At 42.1% G+C, this 23,207-nt stretch overlaps 1 protein-coding gene and 1 pseudogene across 10 annotated transcripts in view; both read right to left on the bottom strand.

Moving 5' to 3' along the window:
- IP6K1 (inositol hexakisphosphate kinase 1) overlaps positions 1–23,207 on the bottom strand; it is a 70,588-nt gene that overhangs the window by 3,517 nt on the left and 43,864 nt on the right. For 5 of the 10 annotated variants that reach the window (XM_032647839.1, XM_032647841.1, XM_032647840.1 and 2 more), the window contains 4 exons: positions 17,942–18,292; positions 4,736–4,946; positions 2,766–2,947; positions 481–656 (listed from right to left, as the gene is read on the bottom strand). In XM_032647839.1, the coding sequence (XP_032503730.1) occupies positions 481–656; positions 2,766–2,947; positions 4,736–4,946; positions 17,942–18,164 (792 nt within the window). In that variant the 5' untranslated portion in view covers positions 18,165–18,292. Of the gene's footprint in view, positions 1–480; positions 657–2,765; positions 2,948–4,735; positions 4,947–17,527; positions 17,819–17,941; positions 18,293–23,207 lie in introns of those variants that run through there. The other 5 variants (XM_032647845.1, XM_032647849.1, XM_032647847.1 and 2 more) reach the window with 4 other exon arrangements.
- On the bottom strand, positions 13,371–15,550 carry LOC116761703 (annotated as a pseudogene).

Genomic DNA, 23,207 nt, shown 5'->3' with positions numbered 1-23,207 from the left:
GGAAAGTACTTCTGACCAACCTGAGCTTTTCTGCTCAACCCTACACAACTAGAGTAGGCAGGCCAAGTTCACCCTAAGTTTTCCTGTGGTAAAGCCAGCAATGCGCCGAGACCAGGCCTACAGGTTTTCTGTCACTACCTTTGAAGCCCTCCTCCAAGTTGCCCCAGGAGACCAGCTGGACTCAAACTAGGAATTATCTTGCTGACAGACAAGAGTCTTACTTGCCCCAATATGAAGGCAACAGGCTCTCACAGTGGTTCTGCACTGGAGCCCAGACCAAGGTCCCCAGGTAAGGACAAGAGGGCTCAGGGAACATGTCTACAAAAACGCACTCAGCACCCTGTAGGGGACTCACCCTCTCGGAGGAGATTCTGGACCACTGTGGGCCAGGAGGACACCTGGCTCAGACAGCAGGCAGGCACACACACAACCCAAAACATGCAAGCAGGAGCACCTAGGCTCTCACCAAGGATGACTCACCTGCATGCCACAGACCCTGACACCCAGCGTAGCTGACGTACTTTGCTCGCACTTCCGCATCTGCCGGGCTGCCTTCTCAGCTGATGCATCATCACCATGCTGCCGGGTGCCCATCTTCAGGTCCAGCACACAGGGATACTTGAAGTGGTGCACCACGTTCTCAAGCAGGAGGAACTCTGGGCCACAGTCAAGGGGAATAACCACCAAACTCACCATCAGCCCCAGCCAGAAAAGCATAATCCCATTTTTCTATAAAAGGAGGCATTCCATTCTAATGTAATCTGTATTCACTTCACAAACTCTCAAATGTGGATTTCAAACCATTGGCTCATTATTTCTTTAAAAAACTTTTTTGTTGTGGTAAAATACACGTAACATTTATCATTTTAACCATTTTTAAGTATACAGTTCAGTGGCATTAAGTACATTCATATTACTGTGCAACCATCACCACCATCCGATCTCCAAAACTTTTTCATCTTCCCAAATAGAAATTAGAAACTGTACCCATTAAACAGTAACTCCCATTCCCCTCTCCCCTGCCCCCATAACCACTATCTACTTTCTGTCTCTATGAATTTGCCTGTTCTAGATACTTCATATAAGTGGCATCATGTAATATTTGTCCTTTTGTATCTGGCTCTTTCGCTTAGCAAATTGTTTTCAAGGTTCATCCATATTGTAGCATGTGACAAAATTTCATTCCTTTTTATGGCTGACTAATTTTTCATTGTATGTATATACCACATTTGTTGATATCATTTTTATTTTATTCTTTAGATCTGTCTTGCAGGCATACAATAAACCAAAGAAGATTTGGCAGTTTCACATACATCCCTGGCACCATCAGTAAACCAAGGCCCTGCTCAATCCAGTGTCTCACTCAGGCCTAAGAAGTAAGGAACTTCCTTTGCAGCACTACTACAAAAATGATAAATCAGATTTAACATTCCCAAACAGGAACCTTTAGAAAAATCTGGATTTAAATTTCTATCTTGCCATTTTCTGAATAAACTTCAAACCAGTGGACCATATATTTAAACTTATCCCTTAGTACTTCTAGGATCTTCTGCTTAAAATGGCTCTGTGGTCCTGGCCTCCTGGCATTTATATCCATGTCCTCATCTACATCTCCTGTCTGCAACAATCTTAAAGGTACAGGCCTGTCACATGTCTGCCAAAAGTCATCAGGGCTCACAGCCTGGCCCTCAATTCCATATTTGGGACTATGTAGCAATCACATGGTCTTGGAGGATAAGACCCTCAGCATCACTATGATGATGAATATTTTAATATCCGCTAATTCTTTAAGGAATAACATAAAAAAATCATTAAATATGGCTTTTAACTAGTCTCATCACCTGCTATAAGCTATAAACAAGTGACAGTAAAACTCAAAGAAGGTTGCAGAAATATCTCACAATGCCTGAGAGCACTGGATCCTGCTTCGGCCACTCACTGGCTTTGAGCACAACACTTAACCACCCTGTCCTTCCATTTACTCGTCTGTAAACGGAAATCATAACAGTTCCTCCCTCAAAAGACTTAGGAAAACTGAGTAAGTACATATGAAGTGCTCAGCATACTTCCCCTCAGTTTCTCAGTAAGATTTATTTATTGTCTACTGTTTCAAAACACTAAATGATTTTAAGAATTCCCATTTCATAATACTTTTTTACCTTTGGTATCTTAAAAAACTGTTTTATATTGCACAGGTATAGTGTTTATCTTTAGAAAAAACATACTAAAATCAAACATATTACTTTTTAATTATTATCTTTTGGGAGGGGAGAAATACACACGTGCACATATGCGCACGCGCACACACACCCCTCCCCCCCAATTCTAGACATGCACTGATAAATACGGTAGCCACTATCCATGCCTGGTGATTTAAATTTAGATTTTAATTAATTAAATAAATAAAAAATTCAGTAACTCAGTCACAGCAGCCACATTTTGGTTACAGTGTGGCTAGTGGCTACCACAAATTTCAGCACAGATTCAGAATACTTCCATTGTCACAGACAGTTCTATTGGACAGCACTCTTCTAGACTGCCAAGTTTAAGCTTCAGTCTTACCAGCCCCAAAATGCAGGAAAGAAACAACATGTTGATGAAAATAAGAAGGACAAAGAGGAAGAAGAGCCTATGGAAAAGGGAGATGAGAACAAAAGAGGAGTCCCTGAACAGAGAGGGCGCTGGCCATGGTACTGATAGGTGCCCTGACACAGGACTCATGGTCCCAGTAGCAGGCACTGCTGGAGAAGCAGTAACAAGGATACTGTAGAGTTTTCGGTCCTTGGACTCGGAGCGCATGCGGCTCAGCTGCTGTTTGTGACAGCGCAGGCTCCAAGGGTTGTGGCTGATCTTCTCGGAACTCAGACCGCTGTTGCCATCCAGCATCTGGAAAGGGACGTCCGAGTGGCTGTATAGCTCCACCTTCGGAGTCTTTGCCTCCTGGGGGCTAAGAAGGAAGAACATACCCATTGCTAAGGGGCTCACACAAGTCACCCTCTGGGGTCTCACTACACAGGGTAGGGGAGGCCTGGATCAAGTCTAATGTGCCACGCATAGACCTTCCTGAGGGGTGACACGGGGCCCAGATGCATGAGCCCATTAAAGTGAGTAAATGGTGTAAGTACTAAGGAGCTAGGGTGTGCAGCCTGTGTTGCTAAACTGATCTGATCTGATGTCAGAGACAAACTATGTGCTGCCACACCTAAGAAAAGTCCCAATTCCAACTTCTAGGTCAAGTCACAGAGCATCCTATTCACTGAATTTTTTTTTTTTCTTGGCCATGCCGCACGGCTTGCAGGATCTTAGTTCCCGGACGAGGGATCAAACCCAGGCCCTCGGCCATGGAAGTGCCGAGTCCCAACCACTGGACTGCCAGGGAATTCCCTCACTGAAACTTATTTTTGAGTGATATCAAATATATATAAAGTAATTTAATCATACAATTTTAATTTCACTTTGGTTCAAAACGCTCATTTTTTATTTACATTAGTTTTATTTTTTTTACAATTCAGTTTTTTGGGTTTTTTTTTAGTATATTCATGAGGTTATAAAACATCACCACTATCTAATTTTTAGGAATTTTCATCACCCCAAAAACAGACCTTGTCACCATTAGCAGTCACTTCCCATCTATCCCTCCCCCTCAGTCCCTGGCATCCACTGACTTTGCCTTCTGTCTCTTGGACAGAAACAATAGATTTGCCTATTCTGAACATCTTATATAAATGGAACCATATAATATGTGGTTTTCTGTGACTGGCTTCTTTCACTTAACATAAATGTTTTCAAGGTTCATCCATGTTGTAGCATGTGTCAGTACCCCATCCCTTTTTATTGCTGAGTAATATTCTATTGTATAGATATACCACATTTAATTTACCCATTCACCAACTGATGGACACTCAGGTTGTTTCCAGTTTTCGGCTATCACGAATAATGCTGCTATAAACATTTGTGTACAAGTTTTATGTGTGAATATATTCCTTCAATTCTTGGGCATATACCTAGGAGTGCAGTTGCCCAGTTTAACTTTTTGAAAAACTGCCTAATTGTTTTCCAGAATCGCTGCACTATTTTACATTCCCATCAGCAATGTAGGAGGGTTCCAATTTCTCCATATCCTCATCAAAACTTTTATTGTCTATCCTTTTGATTATGGCCACCCTTGTCGGGGTTCACATTTTTTTGCATGATATATCAAGAAAAATAATTCTTTGTAGACTATTTTCCTAATCTACAAGAAAAATCAATTTCCAATGCAATAAACTGAATTTCAGATTCAGGGAAAGGACTAATAGCTGATATCAGAGTCTCAGAGAGATATGACACCCAAACCCTTAAGGAACACTAGTCTGGATGCCACTCATTGCCTTTGGGCTCTGACATCCTGCAGGTGAGAAAGGAGCTGGAACCTCATCGTGGACCAATGCATTTCCACCTCTGTCTTGGGGGTGCGAAACATAACAAAGCTGGAGAAAACAGGGTGTTCTTGTTCCCAAAAAGCTGAGGGAACTTCATTCTCTCTTGACTAGCTACAGCCATACTCAGAAGGAGGCATCACTGGGGTGATGTGACATACAGGCGGCAGCCTGCACCTATGTGGATGGCCTAAGAACATCAGCCACCTTCCCCCAACCTTGAGCCTTACTTCCCCATGATGTATCAGGACTCTAGAGATATTCTGAGTATATCAGGACCAGACATGAACCACCAGTCCTGCTTACCATCCCCTTACCTCTCTGAGGTTTCAAGGGACAGGCTGGCTTTCTCCTCCCTGTGGTCACTGCCACTGCCTGACCGGTGCAGGCTCCGGCGAGAGTGCTTACGCCGAGGTTGCTCCCGCTCTGGTGTGTCATCCTGCTCCACGGTCTCACTTTCCACATAAGGGTAGGCCACCAAGTTGATGTAACCATCACTATCCCCCTCAAAGCAGACTGACACCACTCCTGTTGGAGAAAAAAAGGCAGCCAGTCAACAAATGTCCACAGAGATTGGATCCCTTCAGTTCAGACTGCTGGCACATGCTGTCCCTCAGCACACTGACATCACCTGCCCTGAATCAACTGTGGGAACAATGACTAGCAGACATCTTTCCAAAACACAGCTGACCACTAATCCCCCATTCTAAGTCTAACCACTAATCCCCCATTCTAAGTCCACTATTTACCTTTGATTTTGGATAAATCTATGTATTTTTCCCATTCTCTTGTCTAACCCTCTCACTTTCTTTTTTCCTTTTTAATAAATTTATTTATTTTTGTCTGCGTTGGGTCTTTGTTGCTGCGCACGGGCTTTCTCTAGTTGTGGCGAGCGGGGGCTACTCTTCACTGGGGTGTGTGGGGGTTCTCATCACTGTGGCTTCTCTTGTTGTGAAGCACGGGCTCTAGGCGTGTGGGCTCAGTAGTTCTGCATGTGGGCTCAGTAGTCGTGGCTCACGGGCTCTAGAGCACGGGCTCAGTAGTTGTGGTGCACGGGCTAAGTTGTTCCGTGGCATGCGAGATCTTCCCGGACCAGGGCTCGAACCCATGCCCCCTGCACTGGCAGGTGGATTCGTAACCACTGAGCCACCAGGGAAGCCCACCCTCTCACTTTCAACTACTGCCTTCTGTACCATTCAAAAGAACTGTATTTTCTAGGTGACATCCACACTCGACATAATTTAACTCTCTACTTATTTAACTGCTCTATGATGCTGTCATTTCCCATGTCCTCCTCTAGATCTGGTTTCCTTCTGCCTGACAATGTCACCTAGAGAGACATCAAGACTTCTCAAAGACAGTCCCCAAAATATGTCTTCTGCCGACACTGAACATCAGGCTATTCTAAGCTCAACAGGCAGAACTTCTGCCTCACCAAACCACCAGCATTCCTAAGTTGAAACACCTATTTTCCGTGCTGTACTCATGCAAAACAGTTTGTTGTGTCCATTTTTATCAAACAGGTTTTCATAGTTTCTTCTGGATCATTACCAAACGAGTTGAAACACAATACCTAGAAATCAAGGAGTTTTTTGTTATTTGTTCTTAAAAAGGTCGAGGCTGCCCTTCATCTAACTTCCATATCCAACCCTCTGTCAGCTACACTCCTCGTTTACACTCTTGGTGTGCAATATCAGCATTATTGAGAATCAGTGAGAAGCATTTAGGAATATGTCAGTATGCCAGACCAAGAATATCCTTCTCTTTGGCCCATTTCCTTCTCCAGGAGGGCACTGCCCCAATCCCTGGTCTCTATTAGGGAAAAAAATCCTTAAGACATTAAGGTGAAATAGATTTTTCTTACCTTCTCATTACATTGCTTAAATGTACAGCTCACTTTAGTGAGCTTCACAACTGTGTCCTGGCTTCCTTACACAGATGACTGCCTCTCCTACAGGTTTCTGCCTTTGTAACTTCTTCTCTTTGTCTTTTCCAGAGCTTCAGTTATGTTCAGGTTTGAATGCCCTCTGGTCTACAATATTCTTTGTTTCCTGGGCTCCCCCTCATACTCTGATCTAGAGTGTCCCCCAGGCCTGCCACATAGCTCCCATGCTGGGCCCCTCCTTGCTGCAGCTGACCAGAGTGAGAATTGTTCCTTCTATGTCCTCTCCTTTTCCCTTCTTTCTTGGTTTCCTCCTTATTTGAGTGGAATACATCTTCAAGTAACTTCCTAAGAATGTTCAGGAGGTCAATTTTCTGAGTCCTTTGCAGGACTTTATTCTATTCCAACACTTGACTGATAGTTTGGCTGAAGACAGAATTCTATGTTGTCTGAAAATAAAGACAGTTTTACTTCTTCCTTTCCAATCTGGATGTCTTTTATTATTTCATTTTCTTGCCTAACTGCACTGGCCAGAACCTCCAAGTTATATGTCAACTAGAAATGGAGAGCATGGACATTCTTGTCTCATTCCTGATCTTAGGGGTTAAAGCAATTGTCTCATCACTGAGTAGGAAGCTAGCTGTAGGTTTTCATAGATGCCTTCTATCAGGTTTGAGGAACTTTCTTTCCATCCCCACTTTGCTAAGAGTTTTGTTACTCCTGTTGTTTTATCAAGAATGGATGTTGATACAGATGGCCAACAGGTACATGAAAAGATGCTCAACAGGGCTTCCCTGGTGGCGCAGTGGTTGAGAGTCCGCCTGCCGATGCAGGGGACACGGGTTTGTGCCCCGGTCCTGGAAGATCCCACATGCTGTGGAGCGGCTGGGCCCGTGAGCCATGGCCGCTGGGCCTGTGTGTCCGGAGCCTGTGCTCCACGGCGGGAGAGGCCACAACAGTGAGAGGCCCGCGTACCGCAAAAAAAAAAAAAAAAAAAAAAAAAGATGCTCAACAATGGCTAATTATTAGAGAAATGCAAACCAAAACTACAATGAGGTACCACCTCACACCAGTCAGAATGGCCATCATTAAAAAATGTACAAATAACAAATGCTGGACAGGGTGTGGAGAAAAGGGAACCCTCCTACATTGTTGTTGGGAATGTAAATTGGTGCAGCCACTATGGAGAACAGCATGGAGGTTCTTCAAAAAACTAGTTGCCAATGATTCAGCAATCCCACTCCTGGGCATATATCTGGACAAAACTGTAATTCAAAAAGATGCATGCACCCCTATGTTCACAGCAGCACTATTCACAATAGCCAAGACACGGAAACAACCTAAATGTCCATCAACAGATGAATGGATAAAGATGTGGTACATATAGACAACGGACTATTACTCAGCCATAAAAAAGAATGAAATAATGCCATTTGCGGTAACACTGATGGACCTAGAGATTGTCATACTAAGTGACGTAAGTCAGAAAGACAAATACCACATGATGTCACTTACATGTGGAATCTAAAATATGACAAGAACTTTTCTACAATACAAAACAGAAACAGACATACGCACAGAGAACAGACTTGTGGGGGTTGGGGGGGGAGGGATGGATTGGGAGTTCAGGATTAGCAGATGCAAACATATATAGAATGATTAAATAACAAGGTCCTACTGTATAGCACAGGGAACTATATTCAATATTCTGTGATAAATCATAATGGAAAAGAATATGAAAAAGAATGTACATATATGTATAACTGAATCACTTTGCTGTACAGCAGAAATTAACATAGCATTGTAAATAAACTATACTTCAGTAAAATAAATTTTAAAAAAGAATGTATGTTGGATACTGTCAAGTACTTTTTCTGCATTTACTGAGATAATCATATGATTTTTCTTTTTTTAGTTTATTGATATGGTCAATTACATTAACTTTTGAATGTTAAACCTACCCTGCATTACTCCTGTGGTAAACCCTACTTGGTCATGACATACTGTCCTTTTAATATATTCTTGGATTCAATTTGCTAAAATCTTGTTCAAATTTTTTAGGTTCGTCTAGGACATTAATTTTCTTGTAATGGCCTTATAGAATGAGTAGAGATGTATTCCTGCTTCAACTTTTTGGAAGAGTTTGTGTAGTATTTCTTAAATATTTGGTAGAATTCACCAGTGAAGTTGTGTGGGCCTGGAGTTTTCTTTGCTAAAATGCTTTAAATTCCAATTTCAATTTGTTTACTACATAGGGCTATTCAGATTATTCATTTCTTCTTGAGTGAGTTTTCATAGTTTGTGTGTTGCAATAAATTGTCTATTTCACCTAAGTTGTAGAATTTACTGGCATAAAGTTGTTCATAATATTTTTATTTTTTTTAATATCGGTAGAAACTGTAGTGATGACACACCTGTCTTTTTTTTTTAAGATTTCTTTTTTGATGTGGACTATTTTTAAAGTCTTTATTGAATTTGTTACAATATTGCTTCTATGTTTTGGTTTTTTGGCCGTGAAGCACGTGGGATCTTAGGTCCCCAACCAGGGATCGAACCCACATCCCCTGCATTGGAAGGTGAAGTCTTCACCACTGGACCACCAGGGAAGTCCCACATCTGTCATTTCTGATATTGGAAATTTATGTCTTTTCTTTTTCCTAATCAGTCTGGCTAGAGATTTATCCTAGCCTTTGGTCTTTAGTTTTCATTGATTTTATTTTTGCTCATTTTCCTACTGAACTGTCTTTTCTCCTGTTGATTTTGAATTGCATACACACACACACACACACATTCTAGAAACAAATCCTCGGTCAGTTTTACATGATGTAAATAGCTCTTAATTTTCTTTAAAAGTGTATTTTGATAAAACTTTTTAATTTTATATACTCAAATGCATCATTCCCTCCTTTACAATTTCTTTTTATCTTGCAGGGCCATCTAAAGCTATATTGGAAACCTTTAATTCTCTGCAGGCACATACCATTGAGTACCTTGACACAGAGCATCATACCTGATCAAGGGAGAAGTGGTTATGCTATGGGTCGAACAGGAAGAAGAGCCTTCCAAGAGTGGGTAAGATCTGGTAATTAAATGAGCCATGCAACCTACCACTAGTTTAAAAAATATATATTTTTTGATCCTAATTTTTTTTTTTTTTTTTTTTTACCTCATTACTCACACCTAGAAAGAATTCAGGTAGGAAAACGAAAATCAATGGTCCTTTACTTCATTTGATGTAAGTCCTAATTTTCTTGGCATTTTTAAGATTGGCTTAAACACAGAGAATTACATTTGGGTAGAGGTTTTCGGGGTTTTTTTTAATATACTTTTTTTTTTTTACTTTTAAAAATTGTGGTAAAAACATATTTATCATAAATTTGTCACTTTAACCATTTTTAAATGTAAAATTCAGTGGCATTAAGTACGTTCACAATGTTGTATAACCACTTTCGTTACCTATTTCCAGAACTTTTATATCACCTCAAACAAAATCTCTATACCCATTAAATAACTCCCCATTTCCCTCTCACCTGAACCCCTGGTACCCTCTAATCTACTTTCTGTCTCTACAAATTTGCCTACTGTAGATATTTCATACAAGTGGAATCATGTAATGTTTGTTCTTTGAGGTCTGGCTTATTTCACTTAGCATAATGTTTTCAAGGTTCATCCACCTTGTAACACGTGTCAGAACTTCATTTGTTTTTAGGGCTGAATACTCTCCCAGCTTAAATATATGCCACATTTTGTTTATCTGTTCAACCCAATCAAACACTTGGGTTGTTTCCACCTTTTGTCTATTGTAAATAATGCTTCTGTGAGTATTACAAGTATCTGTTTGAGTCTCTATTTCCAATTCTTTTGAGTATATACCTAGGAGTGGAATTGCTGAATCATATGGTAATTCTGTGTTTAACTTTTTGAGGAACTGTCCAACTGTTTTTCCATAGTGGCTGTACCATTTGACATTCTTACCAGCAATGTTCCTATTTCTCCATATCTTTGCCACTCTTTCTTTCTCCCTTCCTTTCTTCCTGTCTTCCTTCCTTCCTTTCTTTTCCTTCTTTCTTTTAATGTATTTTTATTTATTTATTCAAATTAATTTTTATCGGAATATAGTTGCTTTACAATGTTGTATTAGTTTTCTTTCTTTTTAATAGCCATCCACTGGTTGTGAGTAGTCTCTATTGTGGTTTAGATTTGCATTTCCCTAATGACTAATGATGCTGATTATCTTTTCATGTGCTTATTGGCCATTTGTGTATCTATTCTGGAGAAATGTTTATTCAACTCCTTTGACCATTTATGAATAGGGTTCTTAACTTTTTTTTTTTTAACATCTTTAATGGAGTATAATTGCTTTTGTTTCTTAACTCTTAATTGGCAAAAAGAGGTAGACTAGTTCTTAGAACTAGTTGTTTTTTACCTCAGGGCTTTTGTCTATGAGAGGAATGGAATGTCCTTTCCATTGTCCTTTGCCCACAGCTGCTCCTCATCCTTCAGTCCTTTAAGTCTCCCCAGACACTCCTTCCCTGATCATTCTATATCAAGGGCTCTGTTTTGGAAGCTTTATTATTTTCAATTATAGAACATGACTTATTTTATTCAAAGTACGTATCACAATCTATAATTGTTTTGTCTATAATTTGTTTATTCTTTGTTTCTCACACTAGCATGTAAGTTCCATAAAGGTATGGGCCTTTTTTGTCTTTTACGCTAATGAGCACAGGGCCTGGCATCTAGTAGATGCCTAAGTACTGGTAACAGAAAAATGAATGAGGCAAAGTTTTGAATAACTATACAGAAGCCTAGAACCTCATATTTAGTACTATTAAGAAGTATCACTTGGTCTTCCCTGGTGGTGCAGTGGTTGAGAGTCTGCCTGCCGATGCAGGAGACACGGGTTCGTGCCCCGGTCCAGGAAGATCCCACATGCCGCTGAGCGGCTGGGCCTGTGAGCCATGGCCGCTGAGCCTGCGAGTCCGTAGCCTGTGCTCTGCAACGGGAGAGGCCACAGCAGTGAGAGGCCCGCGTGCCACAAAAAAAAAAAAGAAGCAACACTTGGGATTTCCCTGGTGGCGCAGTGGTTAGGTGTCCAATGCAGGGGACATGGGTTTGATCCCTGGTCCGGGAAGATCCCATATGCCGCAGAGCAACTAAGCCCGTGCACCACAGCTGCTGAGCCTGAGCTCTAGAGTCCGCGAGCCACAACTACAGAGCCCATGTGCCACAACTACTGAAGCCCATGTGCCTACAGCTCATGCTCCGCAACAAGAGAGGCCACCAATATGAGAAACCCGTGCACTGCAACAAAGAGTAGCCCCTGCTGGCCGCAAGTAGAGAAGGCCCGCACGCAGCAACAAAGACCCAACAAATTGAAATGAAATGGAATGGAATGGAATGAAATGAAATGAAATAAAATATTAAAAAAAAAAGAAGTTAACACTTGGTAACTACCACTGGTCATACTAAATAAATGAAAATCCCTCTTCAAACCTACTGCCAAAATATAAAATATTACTGGCATTTTTCCTTAGCTGAGTTTTAAAAATACCTGTACTTCTGGAAATAAAGAAATATATGTGTAATTGTGGGTTAGTATTAATAGATGTATTTTCTAAACCTGTGTGTTCGAAGGGGCTAAAGGCAAAGATATTCCAGTAGCAATCAGAACATCTAGCACCAAGATCTTGTTTTTTCTAAATACCATTCCTAAAAGGAAGAAGAGGTTGTTGCAGAAGTATTTGATTCCTGAATCGGGACACGAAAAATACAAGATGAGCTTCAAAGATCTTGCAGTAACTGAAAGTAAAGCAATAGTCAAAAATGATGGGGGGGGGGGGCTTCCCTGCTGGCGCAGTGGTTAAGAACCTGCCTGCCAATGCAGGGGACACGGGTTCGAGCCCTGGTCTGGGAAGATCCCACATGCCGTGGAGCAACTAAGCCTGTGCACCTCAACTACTGAGCCTGTGCTCTAGAGCCCACGAGCCACAACTACTGAGCCCATGTGCCACAACTACTGAAGTCTGTGTGCCTAGAGCCTGTGCTCTGCAACAAGGGAAGCCACCACAATTAGACGCCCATGTACCGCCACAAAGAGTACCCCCGCTTACTGCAACTAGAGAAAGCCCGCACACAGCAATGAAGACCCAACACAGCCAAAAATAAATTAATTTTTTAAAAAAAGTTAAATCACCAGTTACAAGTTATGCACCTTGTGACATGATGAACCGAAGAGGACACAGGATCATTTCTATCACCCCAAAATATTAGGTTGGCCAGAAAGTTCGTTCGGGTTTTCCTGCGACATCTTACAAAAACCTGTATGAACTTTCTGGCCAACCCAATATACAACCTCAATCTAATTCTGAGGAAAGATAAGACAAATCCAAATTTAGGGACAGTCTACAAAATAACTACTAGTACTTTTCAAAAGTGTTGAGGTCAGGACTTCCCTGGTGGTCCAATGATTAAGTATCCACCTTCCAATGCAGGGGTTTGATCCCTGGTTGGGGAACTAGGATCCCACATGCCGCAGGGCAACTAAGTACACATGCCACAACTACTGAGCCCAACTCTCTACAACTAGAGAGCCCACATGCCATGACTATAGAGCCCACGTGCTCTGGAGCCCGTGCGCCACAACCAGAGAGAAGCCCATGTGCCACAACAAAGATCCCGCATGCTGCAACTAATAAGACCCAATGCAGCCAAACATAAATAAATATTTTTTAAAAGGGGGGGGCTTCCCTGGTGGTGCAGTGGTTAAGAATCCACCTGCCAATGCTGGGGACATGGGTTCAAGCCCTGGTCCAGGAAGATCCCACATGCCGCAGAGCAACTAAGCCCATGTGCTACAACTACTGAGCCTGTACTCTAGAGCCCATGAACCACAACTGCTGAGCCCACGTGCCACACTACTGAAGCCTGCGCACCTACAGCCCATGCTCCACAACAAGAGAAGCCACCGCAATGAGAAGCCCGCGCACCGCAATGAAGAGTAGCCCCCCACTCGCCACAACTAGAGAAAGTCCGTGCGCAGCAACGAAGACCCAATGCAGCCCAAAATAAATAAATTTGTAAGTAGAAAAACAGCCAAAATTTGAATAAAATGTACGTATTAGTTAATAGTATTATACCAATGTTCCTTTCCTAGCTTTGGTAATTATAAATTATACTATGGTTATATATTTTTTAATGATGCTTTTGCTTATTGATACTAGACTACCAGCCTAAGTAAAGACTCTGATTTTAGTATAAGTCTCTTTAGTAACAATCGGCATGAAACAGCATCATACTTAAAATCTAAACCCTTTAAAATCAGGTACTGAAATTCACTTAAGGAACTTAAGGGCAGTGTTAAAAAGGGCCAGGTTTTTACAGGTCCTCATCCACTTCTGCACGTTGGCTGGCACCATCACACTGCAGCCTCCTGTCTGCTGGAGAACAGACCACAGCACAATTTCTGCCACAGTGAGTTCATTCCCAAGAAGCCAGGAGCTCTTCCCAAAAGCTGAATTCATGGAGCAGAACACACTGGCTTCCCTCTTCTAGCTGAAAAATAGCTCTATCTACCCAGCTATCTAAGGGTTAAACTTACAGCATTATGCTTCTGGCCAAACAGAAAATGTGCATGTTCCCTTCTCCTTCAATGGGATACATCATTTGGATACTGAACTTCATCTGAGTCTTTAGCACATTCTTCCAAATTAAGAGTAAATCCCAGCACTTAAGAAGGTTTTCTAGTGTGCTCTTGACTACTGAATGTATGTGAACAGTAGAGAGGACTCTAGTGGTCACAGAGCAGCCAGTGCAACACAAGCAGAGAGAGGGGAAGGGAGGGGTGGCTGGGTTTGTGTTGATCAAGATGTCTTTCAGTGCCCTGTAGTCTCTTCCAAACACTGAATTTAAGCCCAATGCATTGGTAGCTAAAGCAGTGGGTTCATCAGCTTGGATTATGTTGGTAATATCCAAATCCACATCTGGCATCTGAATCACCTTGGAGAGACCATCGACTACAGCTTTCAATTCATGATACTTTAGAATATCACCTTGGTGGAAAAAATAAAGTATCTTTTTTTTTTTTTTTTAAAATAAAGTATCTTGGCGGAACTCAAGAGGTTGAAGACTCTTCCTGCATCTAGCACGGGGCTGATGGTCCTGCCATGCATACTGGGGAGCCAGTACGTGCATCTGCACAGAGAGGTGAGCCACACAATGACAGGGCTTTACTTGGTACATCGGTATCATGGGACCATTAGAGGAACTCTTATTATTTTTGCAACTTTTCTGTCATTTTAAATTTATTTCAAAATAAAAAGTAAATGACTTCCCTGGCGGTCTTGTGGTTAAGATTCCATACTTCCACTGCAGGTGGCATGGGTTTGATCCCTGATCAGGGAACCAAGATCCCACATGCCACGCGGTACAGCCAAAATCAAAACAAAAAAAGGTAAAAACCCTATAGTATAAGTCTTTGAAATACATGAATTGGACCCATCATATCTTCCATTTTCTCTGAATAAACTGGACTTCATTTGACTTAAAAAGAAGAGATCAATTTTAGTTTAGTTGTATTTTTGAGAAAGTGTATTTATTCTTCCCTAGTGAAAATGCAGCCTGAGGGAAAAAAAAATCAGGTAGATACTAAGGATTTGCTATGGCTTTTAAAGACTTCTGTTCCCCAGTCTGAGAGAAGGTTGGGGGAAAAACTGAACCAATATATGACTGACAATCCTTCCCTGGGTGGCACCTTGAAATTCTAACTTGTTCCAATTCTGGTGGTTGTGATTTAGAAAACATTTCTTTGGAGCCAGGGGCTCAACTCCATTTTAAGTGTTTTTTTTTTTTTTCCCTGAGCATCAGAAGAACTCCATGAGCTAACAGGGCTTGTAGTTCTCTTTCTGGTTTTGGCATATTTATAGCAGAAGATTTGGCCATGGATGTGTTGAGTGTGGATAAGTAGGTAGCTAAAGCTACATTTATAAAGCATTTATAACTGTTGTTTCTTAGCCACTTAGAGACAGCAGTGTGTGTGATTCTGGCTTCTCTCTCGTTTTGCAGCCTTAGAATATTTATTCCTCCAAATTTGATATTATTCTGATTCTGTTTTGAAAATAATAACAAACCATACAATTCAAAACTGCACAAAGGAGTTGAACAGACATTTCTCCAGAGAAGATACACAAATGGCCAATGGCACATCAACATCATTCATTAATCATTAAGAAAATGCATATAAAAACAAAACAATGAGACACCACTTCACACCTACTAAGGTGGCTATAATTTTTTTTTTTAATGGAAAACAAGGGTTTGTAAGGATGTGGAGAAATAGGAACACTGTTGGTAAGAATGTCAAATGGTACAGCCACTATGGAAAACAGTTTGACAGTTCCTCAGAAAAGTTAAACACAGAATTACTATATGATTCAGCAATTCCACTCCTATATACTCAAAAGAATTGGAAACAGAGACTCAGATAAATACTCACAGAAGCATTATTCACAATAGGCAAAAGGTGGAAACAACCCAAGTGTCCATCAACAGATGAACGGATAAACAAAATGTGGCATATATTTACACTGGAATAGTATTCAGCCATAAAAACAAATGAAGTTCTGACACATGCTACAAGGTGGATGAACCTTGAAAACATTATCCTAAGTGAAATAAGCCAGACCCAAAAGGAGAAACGTTACATGATTCCACTTGTATGAAATATCTACAATAGGCAAATTTGTAGAGACAGAAAGTAGATTAGGGGGTACCAGGGGAGGTGAGAGGGAAATGGGGAGTTATTTAATGGGTATAGAGATTTTGTGATGCTGTAAAAGTTCTGGAAATAGATAATAGTAATGGTATATAACACTGTGAATGTATTTAATGCCACTAAATTATACACTTAAAAATGGTAAATTTTGCTGTACAGCAGAAATGAACAAACATCATAAATCAATTATACTTCAATTAAAAAAAAAAAGACAAGGTGTGTCCACTTAAAAAAAAAAGGTTAAACTTTATGTTACGTGGACTTCCCTGATGGTGCAGTGGTTAAGAATCCACCTGCCAATGCAGGGGACACAGGTTCGAGCCCTGGTCCGGGACGATTCCACATGCTGCGGAGCAACTAAGCCCGTGCACCACAACTACTGAGCCTGCCATCTAGAGTCCACGCACTACAACTACTGAAGTCTGTACACCTAGAGCCCGTGCTCCGCAACAAGAGAAGCCACCGCAATGCGAAGCCTGCGCAACGCAACGAAGAGTAGCCCCCGCTCACCGCAGCTACAGAAAACCTGCGCACTGCAACGAAGACCCAACGGGGCGACCAAAAATAAATAAATAATTTAAGAAATGTTTATGTTATGTATATTTCAGCACAATTAAAGATTTAAGGAAACAAAAGTCAATACCAATATGGATTGGTTTTTCTAAATCGAGGATCCCCCAAGTAAAGGATGGTACAAACATGACTGAATTCATACTGCTTTGGAAAAGTTAAAAAACAGAACACAGGGGCTTCCCTGGTGGCACAGTGGTTTAGAATCCGCTTGGCCAACACGGGGGACACAGGTTCGAGCCCTGGTCCTAGAGGATCCTACATGCCAGGGAGCAACTAAGCCCATGCGCCACAACTACTGAGCCTACGCTCTAGAACCCTCGAGCCACAACTACTGAAGCCCGCACGCCACAACTACTGAAGCCCATGCACCTAGAGCCCGTGCTCAGCAACAAGAGAAGCCACCACAATGAGAAGCCCACGCACTGCAACGAAGAGTAGCCTCTGCTCACTGCAACTAGAGAAAGCCTTTGCACAGCAACAAAGACCCAATGCAACCAAAAATAAATAAATTAGATAAATAAATTAAGAAAAAAAAACAGAACACAGGGAATTCCCTGGCGGTCCAGTGATTAGAACTTGGTGCTTTTACTTCAGTGGTCCAGGTTCAATTCCTGGTCAGAGAACTAAGATCCCGCAAGCCATGTGGCACAGCCAAAACAAAACAAAGAACAGAACACAAAAAACATAACTTACAACATGAGGGGCAATCATAAAAGTATATAAACATAGTGACAAAAATCAGATTTGAAAATCAAGTACCTTAAATTCTGGTATATATTCACGGGGTTCTAGTCTATAAAGTTAATTTACATTTTAAAACAGATTATTTTTCCTTTAAAAGTTAGGACCCTCCAGGCCCCAATCCTTCTGTAGATTTCTTACCATCAATTCATCCCCCAGCACATACATACACAAGCTCCACAGAGCCTCCTCGCCAGCTGTCTCATCGCCTTAGCCTGGAAAGCATCCAATTCTTCCTCCTCTGGGACCAGATAAGTGCTGCCCCTTCTCTCCTAGACCATTCCAGCAAACAGGGAAACCTCCTTGACAACAGCATGCTCTTCACCAATGGGACTTAATGCTGTGAATTCTTCTCAGGTTTACCTATCAATGAATTCAATTTTCAAGATCTAAAGACCTTGCTGATGGTTTCAGCTTCAAATTTTGCTTAACAAAGTGACTCTGCTGCTTTGAGACAACAGAGACCTACAATCACACCACATGGCCATCAGAACAAGGAAAACTGAGCTGAGGGCCTATAAGCTGCTGCCGTCTCCAAACTGGCCAGTGACTGACCTTTGTACTCAGGGGTGAACTCCTTCATTTCGGGAGGGAGGGACTCGTAGAAGCGCTGCTCCCGGGAGATGAGGGGCTTGCACACAGTGTGGTCGTCGTAGCGCATCATGCTGCTGTGTCCGCCCACCTGGTGGATGAAGGGCTCCAGGAGGACTCCCCGGTCTCCGGCCCGACTTGCGTTCTTGCCATACTGCCCCACTTCCATGGTTTGACAAACACACATTGCGTTGGGGGCCAGTTGCACACTGAGAGCAGAGGATGCAGCACATGAGCCAGGAAAGGAGAGCTAGGTAGAAGGTCCTGGCGAGCTGAAAACCAACGGTCAGAGTCTGTTCAGCTTATTCTTCTCTCCTAACAGAGGGAAGAGAGGAAAAGAGGGAATCAAAACACCAGGCAAGCCACAGTTTCCCTGGAGTTCACAGAATATCCACTCCTGAGGAAAAACAGGGATTCTGTCTTGTTCCCTGCTATGTGTTCCCCAGTAAGTACAACACTGCCTGATGCATGAGAGGTAGCTGAGTCAATTTTTGTTGAATGATGTAATTTTGGTCTCTTCCATCCGTCTTTTTATGCACAGAAGCCCATATTCTCTTCCTTTCCTAGTTCTCAGATCCCTTCTAAGTTCTCTAAAGGGTTTGATTTTAGAGCTACAGTATGTTATAGCCATCAGGAAGGCAACTATCCCTGTTCACTTCACATTCAGTTAAGAGCTCAAGAAAAAAACAGAAAGCAACACCAACTCACTCTGTTTGGATTTCTCACAATACTCAGTACTGGTAAGGGTCTCTCCCTGACTCAAAGGAAGGGTTTTTGCCTGAGAAATCAGGTCACTCTAGATTCCCAACTTTTCTGCTGAAGGTGCCAAGGACCAGACAGGGAAAGCCATTCCTTCCTGAGTTGCAGAAGCATAAAAAGGTTTTGTTTTGGGACTTCCCTCGTGGTCCAGTGGGTAAGACTCCGTGCTCCCAATGCAGGGGGCCTGGGTTTGATCCCTGGTGGGGGAACTAGATCCCACATGCATGCCGCAACTAAGAGTTCACATGCCAGAACTAAGAAGACCACGTGCCGCAACTAAGATGTCTGCAAGCCGCAACTAAGAGCCCTCATGCCACAACTAAAAGATCCTGCATGCCGCAACGAAAAAACATGCCGCAACGAAGATCCCACATGCCACAAATACGACCTGGCACAGCCAAAATAAATAAATAAATAGTTTTTTAAAATGTTTTGTTTTTCTGAAAGGAATTTAGGCTTCATATTTCTTCTACTTTAAATCTATGGCCATCAATTTATGACCATGTCTAGCACCACAGAGCTTCCCTTTCTGTTTGACTCTAAGGACAAAGAAAAGCTCTTTGTACTTAAATAACCTCCTTTTAATGTCAGTCTTCTCTCAAGAAAGTTAATATAGTGGGCAACTTAATACTGAATATATTTAAAAAACTAGGAATGTAGTAGGTAGCGGGGGTGGGGGAGGGAAGGATTGGGAGTTTGGGATAGCAGAGGCAAACTATCATATATAGAACAGATAAACAAGGTCTTATTGTACAGCACAGGGCACTATATTCAATATCCTGTGATAAACCATAATGGAAAAGAATATGAAAAAGAACATGTATATATATGTATAACTGAGTCACTTGGCTGTACAGAAGAAATTAACACAACATTGTAAATAAACTATACTTCAATAACATTTTAAAAAAATTAAAAAGGAATGTAGTAGGCAAGACAACATCTGAAAGATCAAGACTAAAAAAGAAAAAGAAAATATAGAGTAGAAATATGCTTTTATCTGCAAGAGATAATAAACTGTTTTTTTTCTGAACCTCATAATTATGGGCAAAATGAGCTATACAAGAACACTGTTGCAAAACTGCAAAATTTTCTTAATCCAAAGCTGCCCAGGAAACTATGTTCTATTTCACCACTATCAACAAAAATAAATTATTCTCCATTCCCGCTCCCACAAACAGATCAGCACCACTTTAAAACTATTCATTTTTTAGTCCTCCTTCAGGATAAGGCAACTCCCTGCCCCAGGGAGTTTTCTGAGACTCCATTCTCTTGAAACAAGAGTTCGATGTACACCTCTGAGACTCCTACGGCACCCTGTGCCAACTCTAAGGCAGCAATAAATCACTGTACTGTCATCTATTTTGTCATCTGTCACCACCACCAAACCATTCTCTCTTAACTCCATCTAGGATCCAAGGCATTTCCTGGCACACGGCAGTACTCAAAATGAGGTTTGTTAGAATGAATTAAAATAATTCCAGGAAGAGGACCACAGTGAGTAAAAGCACAACGATATGAAAATAAAATATGAAAGCACAGTGGCAGTGCTTAGGGCAGAAAGCGGGGGCAGGAAGCAATTGTGGAAGGCTTATCTCAGGGTTCCTAGAGGTGCCCACTGTGGCAGTGGACTCTAGTTAGCAATGTCAATCGGCTCCTGCCCTGGCTCCTCTTCACCCTGGGATTGCCTCTGACCACAGATGGGATACCAAGAAGGTGCCAGACTTTCTAGCCTGGGTCAGTGGGTATCTGGTTTAGGAGAGGGGTCAACAGTGTCAAGTGCCCCAGAAGAGTTGGACATTAGGGCCATTCCCTGGACTCTGAGAGATCCGTGGCATCCTCTGCAGCCCCCACAGGACTGAAAGGAAGAAGTTCAATCTCCAGTCAGATGTAGACTTTTGATATTTTGTTTCCCCTTGATGTCTACATAAAATCATGGTACTGTTTTTGTGTTTGAAATATTTTCTTAGAAGTAAACATGTAAAATATACCACATTTCTGTAGCTCTGATTTGGCATTTCTTTTTAAATAAACTGGGAACCTGAAAAAGTGTAAGTGCCCAGAACTCTCTCAACCTCTGTGAAGCCCTGGCCTACAAGGTGTGGAGCCTTGTATGTCACTTGAAGGAAGAAACTTCAAGTTTCCTCATGAAGACATGCCCACTGCCAACCCTGTGGGATATGCTGACATAGGTGAAGGGCTTGGGCTTGACTCACCTACCGCCCAGCCTTGAAAGTTCTGGAAATAGCAAAAGCTCTGACTCTTTTTGATAAACAACCAGAGGTCGTTCCTGAAGGCTGGTGTCCACCAAGGCCTGCTGTAAAAACCGTGGACTGAGAGGGCTATGGATGATGGTGTCTGTCTCCACTATTCCTTTCCTAATAGAGTCCCAATCTTGTTCAGGCAGCCAAACCTCAAGGGAATGTGAAATTCCATTCTAGCTCAGGGAGAATCTTGAACAGTACCTCAGTTCTTACGAGCTTATTTAGGAAAAAGCATGTGACTCTCTTCTTCCCAATGAGATGAGGAGAAGTTGGCCAGGGATTCTCTGGGAAAAGATACCTTGCTCTTAACACGAGAGAGGGGTACCTCCTCTTTCTCAGGATATTATTCTGTCTGCACGTGATATCGGAGACTACTGCAGCCACCCTGTAACTCTAAAAGATACTTGCCTAAGACAAGGCCAACATGCTGAGCATATAGAACAGGAAATAAAAATCAGGGCCCATGATGCTGTCACTAAAGTACTGGATATCCTGTTATGTAACAAAAATAAATTTCCCTTTATGCTTTAAGCCAGTCACATTAGGATGTTCTGTCACTTGCAGTCAAAACCATCATAAATGAAAGGACAGAAATAGTTGCATCAAAATCCCCAGATCTCCAGTTAATACACTTTGCACATAAAGAGGTCACTAACTGTTTTCTGATGACAACAAGGAAACTTCCAACAAATGAAGAACAAGCTCTTTCACTAATGACAAAGGGCATATTCTCCATAAGCCCCAAAATGAAAAATGTTGCTCTATAATCTTTAAAGTGTCCCTGAAGGCAGAGAATGTGAATTATGTCTGGTCCATAGCGCTGGTACCAAGATACTAAAAAAGAACCTGACCAACAGAAAATTCATTCTCTCATATGTAGAAATGAACCTGTCCAAATATCCAAATAATTAGTTTAGAACTGATTCTACAATGCTTCAACAGGAGGCAGACCATAAAAGAAATTGATACTCTTGCCACTTCAGGACCTTACTGCTCATTATTTTTTTTTTTTACAAACGGATCTAAATACCATGTAGTCAATAAATCATATTTCCCAGAGTGTAATTAATTCTCAAAGATTTTGCAGACTGTGCTCTGCAAATACATTGACCTGATTTCAAGTAGTTTATGCCATTCAAGATGTCAATAGCTTCTGCAGTCTTTTCTAGACTTGAGAAACTACTAGCATAAAGAAAAACCTGTGGGGACTTCCCTGGTGGTCCAGTGGTAAAGAATACGCCTTCCAACGCAGGGGACACGGGTTCAACCCCTGGCTGGGGAACTAAGGTCCCACATGCCGCAGGGGAACTAAGCCCATGCACCACAACTACTGGGTTCGTGCGCCTCAACCAGAGAGGCTGTGTGCCGCAAACTACAGAGCCCAGGCACTCTGAAACCCACGCGCCACAACTAGAGAGAGAAAACCCACATGCCACAACTAGAGAGAAGCCGACGCACCACAACTGGAGAGAAGCCCGCGTGCTGCAACGAAAAGATCCCACATGCTGCAATAAGACCTGACGCAGCCAAAAAAATAAAGAAGGGACTTCTCTGGTGGGGCAGTGGTTAAGAATCCGCCAGTCAATGCAGGGGACATGGGTTCAAGCCGTGGTCCAGGAAGATCCCACATGCCGCGGAGCCACTAAGCCTGTGCGCCACAACTCTGAGCCTGCGTTCTAGAGCCCACGAGCCACAACTACTGAGCCCGCGCACCTAGAGCCTGTGCTCCACAACAAGAGAAGCCAATGCAATGAAAAGCCTGGTGGCTACAACAGAGTAGCCCCTGCTCGCCGCAACTAGAGAAAGTCCACATGCAGCAACAAAGACCCAACGCAGCCAAAAATAAATAAAATTTAAAAAAATTTTTCGAAATAAAGAAAACATATAAAAACAAAAATATATAAAAAAAGAAAAACTTGTGAATTCTTTAAAAGCTACAAAGTATCAAAAATATCACATAACAGCAATCATGAGGGACTCTGGTTTCACTGCCATGGGTTTCACTGTTAGTTTTTTCTTTCTTTCTTTCTTTTTTTTGAGGTACGCAGGCCTCTCACCGTTGTAGCCTCTCCCGTTGCGGAGCACAGGCTCCGGACGCGCAGGCCCAGCAGCCATGGCCCACAGGCCCAGCCACTGCGCAGCATGTGGGATCTTCCCGGACCGGGGCACGAACCCGTGAACCCTGCAACGGCAGGCGGACTCTCAAC

This window comes from Phocoena sinus, chromosome 11 (assembly GCF_008692025.1).
Source record: "Phocoena sinus isolate mPhoSin1 chromosome 11, mPhoSin1.pri, whole genome shotgun sequence".
Lineage (NCBI taxonomy): Eukaryota > Metazoa > Chordata > Mammalia > Artiodactyla > Phocoenidae > Phocoena > Phocoena sinus.
The sequence above is the reverse complement of the archived record's forward strand: the minus strand, read 5'-3'. Positions and strand labels throughout refer to the sequence as shown.